Here is a 12031-nt window from a genome sequence, read left to right as displayed (position 1 = left end):
ATTGTATGTCATATAAAGAGATTTGTTCATTGAAAAGGTGATTACAAATTTGCCTCTATCAGCTACTCTGATGAAATAGAATTCAATGAGGCTCCATGAATCTTTCAGTTCAATGCTTGCAGCACCTAGGAAAATAAAAAAGCAAAAATAAAACACTTTCTTGGATGTGAAACTACGCCAATAGAGTTGTTTTGTTTTTTTTGTTTTGTTTTTAAGCTGTGACAAACATGAGCAGAATATGAAAGAGGCTTTCGCAGGTTTAACTCATCATCGTCAGTCCAACTGCGACTTCCCCCGCATAGCTTTTCACTAAATGATATGCATAACTGGACTTTCTCCCTCTCAGCTCACGGTCATTGAAATTTGCTTTGTGCAAGAGCCAGCAGATCAATTTCAATTTCTAACTCCAAACACATAAGCTTGGAAGAGTCCTTCAAAGTTCAAAGTTCTGGCTAAATGTTATTTCACCTCGGACATTTCTTTCCAGGCAAGTTAACAAATGTAGTGACTTGGGAATTTAACCAGGCACTGATCCTGATCACCGTCTCCACTGAATAACCCAAACAATCCGAACAAGCTAATCCAGACATCCAATCTGTGTAACAGACGCCAATTTGCTCGACGTTGGCTTTTGTTCTTTTCCCATTCCCGTCAGTTCTGACAATGATCAACTCGAGCGGTGCAGAATAAAGTAGAGGCCAACCAAAACCAGCAAAAAAAAAAAAAACAGCAGCAAAATCATTTTCAGCAATGCAGTGTTTAAAAAAGGCCAATGCTTATTATGGAGTTGACCATGGTCGGTTCCGAGTTCTCAAAAGCATCTTGCATATGACCTTGAGTGAAGGATGGAGAAAAATAAAAGGACAGAAGAGCACGTCAGGTCTCACAAGTGTTTGCCTTGGTAAGTCAAAGTTCTTCTGTCACATTGGCACAGAGACCTTGAGGAAATCAGCATAAATGGAGTTTAGCGACTTCCAGTAATATGAATTAGCCTGCAGGCCCACCACTTCCAGTTAGGGGTTGTACTCAGGAGGGACTTTACTCATTACCCAGGAGCGTGAGGGGGACGCAGCAAGACACTAAGCTCACGTCAAACAAAAACAGCAACAAATACCAACTTATTAGTTAACAAACCAGCGGGTCTTGACTAGAGAGCTGAGTCCAATGCTGACCGGAAGCAAATCACAGTCATAGAGGGATCAACTAAATCCCCCAAGCTTAAGTGTAGCGGCAGCGGAAATGAAAACCCAGCCGCATACAAATGAACAAAACAGCCAGCACACACAGCGTGTGTGTTGTTTTTGTTTTTCTGTTCCCATTTCACTCATTAAAAGTTCGGGAACATTTGTCGCTTCTGGTCCCTGTGGCTAGCTAGCTTATCGGCTGAACCGCCATCTCGCCAACTCTTCTCGCGAACCAACAAAAGTCTTTAGAAGTTGTTTGTTTAAACACAAATTGTTGATTAAAATAAAATACCAAGTTATTCAAAGTATTCAAAATTTGAAACATTTCAACCTTCATGTCAATTCAGCTTTAACCCTAACCGCTTCCTTCTTATGACATTTTTAATTAACTCCACATGTGGCCTTTTCCCTCGCTTCGACAAGGGTGCAATACCGCATTTGGCCACACCCGTTGGTTTGCATTCATTTGCAGTAAAGACGCAGAGAGGCGCTGTTTACAAACGGTCAATAGTTTGTTTATTTTATTTTTTAAGTACTTTTACAACGAAGTGAGCTTCGACCGGTAAAAGATTACATTTTTATTATAATTATTACTTCAAAAAGAGTAAATGCGTACAATTTTATGTACATTTGTTGCCAAATGACTGAAAGATACCCAACAGTCTAGCTGCTCGTGTGGAGTCTGTGGCCACAACACACCTCCCTCCCCTTGTTAACACAACAGTGCTCACATGTATATTAAAAATATATATATAGCAAACATTTGTTTTTCGTGTCATCTTTTCCACCATGGAGGTTACAATTCAGAGTGAACAGTGGCCTTTTTCTCAGGAACGTGTTCACTGGAGGAAGAATGAGCCTCGTCTTCCTCCATCACCTCTTCCTTCGCCCTTTCCTTCTCCTTCTCCTCGTCCACCAGCTCTTCCTCTTCAGCGTCCATGATTTTCAGGAAATCCAGAAACTCGGTAGGAGCAGGCCAGCTGTCGCTACCCAACATGCCTGCAGGGAGGACAGAGGTCAGATTTGCTGTCACTGTGGCCACTGAACAAATGGCTGCAAATAGCTGCTGAGTTAAACTGTGTTGAGTGAGAAAGAACAAAAAGCATTAATTGGCAAATCATTTGGACCTATTAGCTGTTACACATTATAATAGAGAAGGTTACTGTGACTGTGGTAAACTTTAAAATCTGGACTGGTGCATGTTGACAAATGCAGAGTTTTAATCATCCAAAATAATAATAATAATAATAATAATAGAAGGAGTAAAATCACATTGAATGTGTGGCCTGAAAGCCAGGATGCATCTTTGAGAGGTTCAGGTCTCTGGTTTCTCACCAGACCATGCTTGGAATGTGCAGTATGACAATGCATGACTCCAGGTAAACAGAGTCACAGCGAGGCTGCTGCCTAATCTTAGCCCAGGAGGACGGCAGGGTTCCAAGAGGTCAGGAGTTCACCTCCCCAGACAGTTTAGCTCCAGTGCCTGGGGCTACCTGGACCATCGTCACCCTCGTCTCAGGGACCTCGCGGTTCCTTTTTGGCGTGTGCCGCCGCACTTAAAACACATAACTTCATTCCACTGCTCAGGACAAGTTGCGTCTTGTCACCGTTCCCCTCCAAACAGGCCTCCTCGAGGACCAGTACTGCACGTTCAAACAGCGAAACTCTGAATTCAGGATTTTCAATGTGAGTAATAGGCCTACATGGATACATTGGAATGAACTATAATAGAAAATACAGGTCGGTAGCAATGTCACTTCTCCCCATGGTGCATTTTTGTACTGTTCTGAAAAGTACTCAAATCTTTTTGTCTTTATACTACGTGTATTTAGACGACCACAACATTTTCTGACTGAAGAAAAGCTACCGCAACATGCAAAAACCCCAGGGTAGCGATGAGAGAACCAACCTGGCGTTCAGGAGGTCAACCTGAAATGGATCGGGTGCACACATTCCGTCATTGTGGCCGACAGTTTTGTTGCACGACACCATCTGTGTCAGTATCTGGAGTCACCCAGGTGAATATCGAACTGTGCGGCGGCGCTGAAAGTCCTGGCTGAAGGTCACCTCATCACTCCGTCTAACGGGCCGTAGTAATTGCTGCGGTCGAGCAGCGCGCCGCTGTCATTGATGCGACCGGAGCGGAGGGCGACCTCTGGAACGCTGAACTCACAAGCGTCTGATTTATCACAGTGCCGTCGGTCAGCGTGACGGGAGTGAAGCCCTGGACCGTGCACCTTTTCAACGCTCCCTAAAATAAAGTTGTTCTTTCTATTGTTAGCTTTAGTGGTGCCGTCCGCGGGATACGCAGGTATAACCACTAGAAAAGGTCCCGAATTACCGTACAGCCACAATAAAATGTACATTTTTTTACGTAACGTTTGCTTTGCAGCACGTCGTCTTCTGATCTGCTTGAGAGTATCAGCCGCTGCTTTAGCGGCGCTTCAGAGAATTTAAGTGTGTGTTTGCACAACTTTTTGCACTTGATTGCTGAAACGTTATTACATTTATAGGCGTTTTGATTTTTTTTATTCATTTCCCTTTATTCTAACAAATTTGTCTTGGGGCTGTTGTTGCTCATTTAATTAAAGTCCGGCTGTTATATATGTTGTGTAGCTTACAATACATTTAGACAATGACATCATCAGTCTATCCCTTATAGGTGGATGCTGGATACCGAATGCATTACTGAGCCGGATGGTGCTCCTTGTTTTGTGTTGTTTAGAAGCAGCTGCTGCCGGTCAGATGTGTACCTGGCTGGGAGGGGAACAAAATCAGAGTATAGACCTAGAATAAACTAGACTACACCACCGGATCTCCTCCTCCCTACCTGCCGGTTTCTCGATTCCGGCCTCCACCCGCTGCAGCCACTGGAGCACGGAGGGAGCCACAATGGGAGCGTTGGGGGGGAACTGGTAGACCTCATCCCCGGAGGGCAAATGGGTGAGGACCAGTGCGGGCAGCGGAGGCATGGAGCCCAGGTACGAGCCCAGGACGGACATGGCAGCCGGTGTGCGACCACTGGAAAACAGATCAATCAGATAAATCGTTGGGGTTAGAGGTGACGGATGGGGCAGAGCTGGAATGCAGACGGCTTGGCATCGATGGGGGTGTCAGAGTGGACAGATGGACGCACAGGTGGACCCAGGAGGCCAGGTACTGGCCCATGCTGCTCCTCCCTAGCTCCACCACCGTCTTCATCTCCCTCAGCAGGGCCCGGTTCTGGCTGAAGCCGGCGGCGTCCTCTTCCTCGCCCACGAAGAGCATGAGGAGCGCCTTGCCCAGGGACAGGAAGGACGGCAGGTTCTCCACCGTCAGCTCGGGCTGTCGGGAAAGAATGTTGGGGCTGAGGACGGGACGGCGAGGCGGAGAGACGTTTCTGATCCCAGTGTCAGAATACAATCAGCGTGAAAAGCAGTTCTGGCTTCATGTGCAATAAATGTTGTATATAAATACATTTGTTTAAAGGTCTCCAGTTCAGTGTTTGTCAAACTTTTTTGAGCCATGGCACATTTTTTCTTTACATCAAAGAAATCCCTCGGCACACCACCTAAAAAAAATATTATAAAATGTCATGTCACGAATGACGGGCTAATAAGGACAATGTCGTCTCTTCATTTATTTATACTCACTCAATGTGAAACTCGAACCTGTTTAGATGAGCACAAAGCTGATATCCTGGGAGGAAACTAAACTAAGATAAGATAAACCTTTATTCGTCCCACGACGGGGAAATTTAGGAACTAAACTAACTTTCCTTTGAAAGTTTTTAAAGTCACTCCACAATGAAACGTCATTATTTTATTTTTTTTTTCGACCATTTAAGTGAAACTGGATCGTTTTTCACGGCACACATGATATGATCTGGCGGCACGTGTCACAGCGGTTGAAGAACAGTGCTACCAGCTGAAGCTGGTAAAGTGGCTCCCGCGGTAATTAGGACAACAGCGCCACTCAAAGGCAGCTTTTGTTACTTTCCACGGCAGCGGTCTGTCCACCGGAGTATTTTCAGATCTTCAAGCGCTTCGTTTTTAACCCATCTCCACCCAAATTCATCCACAATAAACAGACGCAGAGAGTCCCGACCCTGAGACCGTGAGCTCATTGTTTTGCTTTCCAGCAGGGTCAAATAAACTCAGACGTTGACTCACGACTCTGGCCTTGGATGTGTGGAGGAAAGTATGTTTAAACTCTCTCAACCCACATATGGGCCTTGTTATTTGTGACATACTGTGAACAGCCTCATCCAAACTTTCACAAACCTCTAAAGCGTGTTCGGTTTACATCCATCAAATCATCCGAGGTCCAAAGACATAAAAACTGGGCCTTTTTTTTGATGTGATGGTGGAGCCTGACCTCTGGCAGGCAGGAGGACTGTTTCAGCATTAAGCCGATAAACACTTTGGCTAAGTTCCTCTGAAAGTTTTTAAAACGGTAACAAATGGTTGAGGCTGAAGCGGGAGCAGTTTGATCACCATGGGATGCAGCAGAGCCGCGCTGACGTCTGCCACCAGCTGGGGGGCGCTGCTGGGCACCGGCAGAGCGCTGGGATGGCTGTGAGTCCTCCACGATGGGAAGACGAGGACCGCAGGGAGCTGCACAGCATGCAGGGCAGCCCTACACAACACATACACAGCAAATAGTTCATACAACTCGGAATACAATGGTCACATTCACAATGTCATTTTTAGCTGATTTATATTCAGAAAAATATTTGTACATGGCTGTTTTTTTGCTGTGCGTAAAACTGTATTATTTTTTTATCTTTATACATATATATATATATATATATATATATATATCAATAAAAACTAGGTAAAAAATGTATAAAAAAATTATAAAGGTGTATACTTGCAGTACAATAAAAGTACAATAAAAGTCATATATACATATATATGTACATATATAAAAATCATAAATTGAGTCACATTTTACACACTGGACCTCTAAAGTGCCACAACATCACCACCTCCTGACCAACGGACCTGCTCTTAATGGAAATATGAAAACCTAATATTGGCTAAACACATCAGTTAATTGTTTTTAGTGGCCTTGGCTAACAACAACCTACTTGTATTGTGTACTTTTTTTTTTTTTACTTTTGCATTCTAAGAAGGCGGGTCACTTTTGATCATCGGTCCTTTTCTTTCATTTGCCACTGTGCAGTCGCGATTCGACGAATCTTTCATGACTCCACGAGCAAAAAAAAACGAGTCAAAACGTTAAAGCGGACACTGGGAGAGGTGAAATTTGGAAGTCACCATTTCTGGGCGAGGTCGTCCGTCAGCAGCCCGGTCAGCACCTCTCCTCTCAGGGAACGTGCTGCTTCAGCAAACAGGGACACACCTGGCGACACAGGTGTTGTGCTTAGATCACCCACCTCAGGTTCTTCTCAGCACACCGACATCAATCGAGTGCTGTTCAAGGTCGTCGGTCATCATAACAGGAGTGCGTTTCAGTATCTTACTTGCTTGCGCTCGAGTGTGAAACAGTCCCAGCGACCTGTGGGGCTTGTAGCCCCTCAGTCCAGGCTGAGGAACCTCCTGGAGGAAGGAGCTCACCTCCTCCTGGCTGGAGAGCAGCGCTGGAGCAGGCCGCTGGCTCCTGAGTTGGAAAATTGACAATCAATCAATCAATCAATCAATCAATCAATCAAAAGTTGTCATATAGCACCTTTCATACATAAAATGCAACCAAGTGTTTGACAAGATTCCAGTATGTTGCTAGATGGTGACCATCAAGTTAAAAATCTTAAAAGGTCTCCTGAAGGCGTGTGCGTCTCTCTGATTGGTTTCTGACCCTCCAACTTCTCACAGTGTGATGAAGCGATGCAGCGCCTCGGCGTCCAGCAGCCCTCCGTAAGGCTGAGCCGGGCCCTGGGGGCGGAGCAGCAGGATGGTGGGGAAGCTGCTGATTGGCTGGAAGGGGACCGGCACGGAGTTGACGGGCCGAGCGGCGCACAGGTGGGTCCACTCGCCGCAGTCCACCACGGACATCTGGACCTCGGAATCTAGAGACCAGGCCAGAGTCGATCAGAAATCAGGTCCGAAGTCGTGGAAAACATTCTAGTTTTATTAGATGTGGAACTTAATGACATATTTATTTACTAGATAGATTTATTTAGAGATTTCAATAATTTTCATATATATTTTATTTCTTAATTTCTTATTACTTTAATCTTTGCACTCTTTTTAATTCTTCTCTTCTCACTGTAAACGCTGCTTTAGCGATGCACATGTTTCCAATGCGGGGTATATAAATGCATCCTTAGTCTTCTTGTTGTGAAGACTGAATTAAAGGGAAACGTTCCAACAAGCAGAGATAAAGTGACTCAGCCTTACCTGCAAGTCTCTTTGCGACGTCAATGAAGGACTCGAGAACAGTCATGGAAACAGCATCCCCTAGTGGTAAGAGCAAGAAAAGCAACGTTCATCATTTATTTTTGCGCGCTTGATGCTGTTTTCGTCCTGTGTTTACGGAAGAGGATTAGGGCCACAAGAAGAGAAAAAAAGAAATCTAGATAGATTTTTTTTCCCCAAGTTTCCAAGTCAAGAATAAATTTGTAATTTCGTGAATAAAGTCGAAATTTTGCAATTAATGACGCGAAGTAAGTCAAAATGTCGAAGAATGTCGAGAACAAAGCCAAAAATGTCAACCTAAAACTCAAGATGAAAACTTAAATAAAAACCTTGTTGTGGCCCTAATCTTCTTTCATACATGCTTGTCAGGACCACTGAGGAGAGGCTCCCTTACATTGAAAGTAGAAGAGAGCCACCGTCAGGCTGCTTTGCGCTACTGCGTCGTGGAAGTTGTCAGAGGTGAGCTGGCCGACCGACTCCTTGTCCAGCAACGTGGTTCGTTTTTCAAATAGTGCTGCTGCGACTTCGTCGTCCAGCTCGTGAACTTCACACACGCAAAGACACAAGACAGAGAGCAATTTTGTCTTTTGTTTAATTTCTCAGATTTTGATCAGCGCCTTCCCCGACGAGGAGCTCACCATGAATGAAACGCTCAAATTCGTTGTCCTCCGAAGCCCCCTCCTCGTCTTCAACCACCACCTCTTCGTCCTCCAGTCTCTCCAAAAGCTCCAGCACCTCGTCGAGGTCGTGCAGGGTCACGTACTTGACGTCTGAACTCTTCAAAAGCACATCAGCACAGCTGTCAGAAAAAGTGGCTGAACTAAAATGTGAACTTGAGAGCACCGCTGAAATGAATGATGCGGTACCTTTGCAGGGAGCCGGTACGCTGCATTATATTTTTCTGGGATTTTCACTGAAGGACTCTCTCTAAAAAAAAAACAAAAGGCCAGCATCCATGTGACTATGTTTTCGGGTTAACAGCATGTTGCAGTGCTGAAGGAGAAACACAGATCAAGCACAGACTCTCAGACGACCTCAACAAAGCGCACCTGTGAACCAGCAGCGTCAGCGCGAGGCCACGCAGCTTCCAGGCCAGACTGGCGGCCGTGTCCCGGTCCAGGTGAGCCGTGGCGGGACGAGAAAACAGGAAGACTTGAGGGGTCTGCTGATAAGGAACCGGCGGTGGCTGGACGGAGGAGGGGTCGTCGTAAACTTCCGTCTGTCGGAGGGATGTGACAATGTGAGAAATGTTGCACTTTTAACACAAAACTCAATTTGAAATAAATGCATTTTTTTTTTTCAATTTATGAGATTCTTTTCCCAGCATAACTTATCGGGAAACAGCAGGCACCGAGCACGAGAGGTTTGCGTTAGTCTGCTGTGTTGTACTGACCACTAGTGGAGATTCCATGAGCTGCAGGAAGGAGTGAAGATTGAGGGTGGTCAGGGGCTTTGGCATGGTGGTCAGTGGGCAGCGCTCAGAGTTCAGGGGGGTCTTGGATGAGCCGTGAAGCCGGCAGTGCAGGAACCACACTCGAGAGCGTTCCAAAGACTCGGCGCTGTGAAAAATACACAAACTAAGGTTCATTTGGACGCCTCGTTGAGGAGGTGACGCACAATAAAAACAGTAGGAGCAAGAAGAAGAACGTGAAAATTACACAATGAAATGAGAATACAAGCAAAACACCGACAACGTGATGCATGCAGCGTTTGGGTGAAATAGCTGAAAGGAAATGAAAATGAAATATAATAAAACATATAACTGCAGCATGCTGAGCAGGGTGGAGTACTATATAATAATAACAATGTGTACAGTAAAAAAAATTAAATAAAGCTTACAAAGAACAGCGCTGCTTTTTTTGCCATGTAACTCCACATTCACAGTTTGCAACTGAGTCAAAGTAAAATTATAACAAACAAAAAAATATATATATACATATATATAAAAACGCTCACCCCAAGTACTTCAAAACTGGGCCTCCCGTTATGAGTATGAACTGGTATTTGGATCCATATGCGTACGCTGTCTCCATGAACGATCTGTGCTCTTTAGGCACACGGTGAAAACAGCCAACAATACATGATTGGCTTATTGACTCACATCCATCAATCATAAGTCAGGATCTTGCATGCACCATCCTTCTATCCCCCCAACCCCCGCAACCCCCTGGGCCACATGTGAGCATGTACAGCGTCATCCCCCTTGCTACCTTGAGTTCCCAGACTGAGGACGTAGCCCAGAACAATGTCCTTCTTCCCTTTGGCCCCCTTCTCCATGATCATCAGGTCTGTGTCCGTGTGGACATACTTCACCTCTTCACGCAAAATCGCACTGTTAAAAAGGAAAAAAAGGTCATTTTTAAATTAGCACAGACAACCGAAAACCACAACAAGTTACTGATACTAAAAATGGCAACAACAAAAAAAAACACACATTTTGAAGGCCTTACTATGCAATCAAACAAACCTGGATAAATAAAAACTCAGCAGGTAGGAAGTACGTTGAATGACTCTCATACTGATTGTTTTACTTGACGGAGGAGGGAGTGGCGTTTACTCACAACAACACCTCGGAGACAATTGAGTTGACATCGAACAAGGTGTCCAGGTCAAAACTCAGGAACTCTTTACCCGACCTGGCAACCAACAGACACGTCAGGGTCTCAAAGAGAGATGAAAGATAAAAGCGAAACAGTGCAGAGTAGTATTATAACTTAACAAGTGCAATTGTGATGTTTGATTTGACAGTTCCCTGTCCTTCCTGTGTGTAAAGTGTGCTGCGACTGCACAGTGTACCTGAAGAGGAAAGCTCTGTGCCGCAGCCTTTCTTCTGTGCAGTATCTGGTCACCGGCTGTTCATTACAGCTGAGCTGCAAGTCAATGGATCAAAGTGAATTCACTTTTCTTTTTTTATGATTGAAACTTCAGTCATGTCACAAATGCAGTCACAGAGGCACAGAGGCACAGAGGCGAGGAGGCGAGGACGGTCACCTTCCCAACTAGTATGCCGTAATCTTGCAGAACCACCGCTGACTTTTCCAGCTCCGCCAAGAACAGAGAGACAGTTGGACATGCTGCTCAAAAGGGGAAACAAAAGCTTGTCAGTTAAGATGTTTACCTGCAGCACAAACCCGTGCAAACAAAAAGTCAATTTCAAAGCAACTTCACTGCATACTCCTCGGCAAATACCAGCAGCACACCTTGACGCTGGAAGAAGACAAGCATGATCTTCCCTGCCTCCAGTTTGTTGTAAAAGTCTGCAGGTGAGAACTGGACCAGGTGGGACTCTGCATGTCCCCTCGAGCCCACCCACAGCAGGAGGACACCCATGCAAATCCACATCATGCTGAAGAAGAAGCTCGGTTCTTTGGAAAGAATCATTTTCAAAACACACAGAGGTGCAATATCAGAACAGGGTTGCCTATAAGAATGTAATGTTGGAAGCACAAAGCAAGAAAAAATGTTTCTCGCAAAAGAAAATCAGAACTTTAGTTTTTGACTTCAGATCATTTATTCACAGAACATTCATAACAAGCGTTAACAATAAAATAAATACGTCAGCTCTTCACCAAAGTATAAAAACATTTGGTGCAATATAAGGTTAGATTTTCCCGCATTATTATTATTATTATTATTATTATTATTATTATTATTATTATTATTATTATTATTATTATTACTCCAAGTGGACATGGGAGTGCAGCTCCTACCGTGTCAGGTGGCACAGACCGCGTCACGGCCCCGGTGCGCTGAGGAGACGTGACACTCGGCTGGGCGCCAGTTCTATAGTGCGGAGGAGAGCAGCACACTGGCGGATGTGCCTTGTCGCGACTGCATTGCAAATATTAATGATCGGCATCTCCTTAGCTTAGCAAACCAACTGATCGCTGCCTCCCGGTGGTGACTGACACCTTCCGGTGGCTCAGGGTCAACAACAGCCTCATGTGAATCCAAACAAAGTCCCGATAAAAAAAAGTTGCTATCGTGTTTTTTTGCCCGCCTGCATAGTCTTGTTGAAATATGTACACGCTATGAAGTAATGGCTATGTTGATGTTTTTTAGGCAGCGTTTTTCCACGGTTTCACCAACTTCCGGCGCGATTACTTCAAATTAAAATAGATTATTGAGACGAACGACGATGTTTCCGACAAACTGCTCGGTCTTTTTTAACTAAAGGTGGCGCCATACGAGACTATATTTACAAGATTGGCAGCAGTAATAAATTACACTCTTTTACCCCTCGACATATGCTGCGGTGTGACGCTCACGACCTTTTCACCTTTTTAGTTTGAAGTGCGAGTTGCATTTCCGGCAAATGCCGGACATCACTCCTTTGTTACCTTGACGTAAACGCGTTCAAAATGTGTTGAGTTTTTTTTTTTTTCCCTGTCCCACGCGCTCCTTTTGTTTAAACAAATCTTTATCGAGCCATTCAATATCCAAAAATAAAGTGCAGACAGTTTGTGTATATATCAGAACTCATTATAC

The 12031-nt window shown here is 44.7% G+C and overlaps 1 protein-coding gene across 2 annotated transcripts; it reads right to left on the bottom strand.

The window, feature by feature from the left end:
• Positions 1–1677: 1677 nt before the first annotated feature.
• txndc16 (thioredoxin domain containing 16) lies at positions 1678–11893 on the bottom strand. Of its 2 annotated transcripts, none has more exons than XM_076049374.1 (20): positions 11254–11893; positions 10744–10908; positions 10535–10617; positions 10340–10413; positions 10105–10179; positions 9754–9875; positions 9500–9590; positions 8937–9102; positions 8593–8762; positions 8410–8470; positions 8182–8320; positions 7938–8087; positions 7526–7585; positions 6999–7194; positions 6652–6788; positions 6446–6530; positions 5660–5801; positions 4321–4508; positions 4015–4205; positions 1678–2183 (listed from the first exon to the last, which is right to left on the bottom strand). In XM_076049374.1, the coding sequence occupies exons 2-20, from the start codon at positions 10886–10888 to the stop codon at positions 1981–1983; spliced, it is 2478 nt and encodes an 825-aa protein (XP_075905489.1). In that variant the 5' UTR covers positions 10889–10908; positions 11254–11893; the 3' UTR covers positions 1678–1980. The 2 variants fall into 2 exon arrangements, with proteins under 2 accessions (XP_075905489.1, XP_075905490.1); XM_076049375.1 differs by having other exon boundaries at positions 11273–11893.
• Positions 11894–12031: the final 138 nt, after the last annotated feature.

Source organism: Nelusetta ayraudi, unplaced genomic scaffold (genome assembly GCF_046127955.1).
Source record: "Nelusetta ayraudi isolate G7.1 ecotype Tasmania unplaced genomic scaffold, CSIRO-AGI_Nayr_v1 ptg000114l, whole genome shotgun sequence".
Lineage (NCBI taxonomy): Eukaryota > Metazoa > Chordata > Actinopteri > Tetraodontiformes > Monacanthidae > Nelusetta > Nelusetta ayraudi.
The sequence above is the reverse complement of the archived record's forward strand: the minus strand, read 5'-3'. Positions and strand labels throughout refer to the sequence as shown.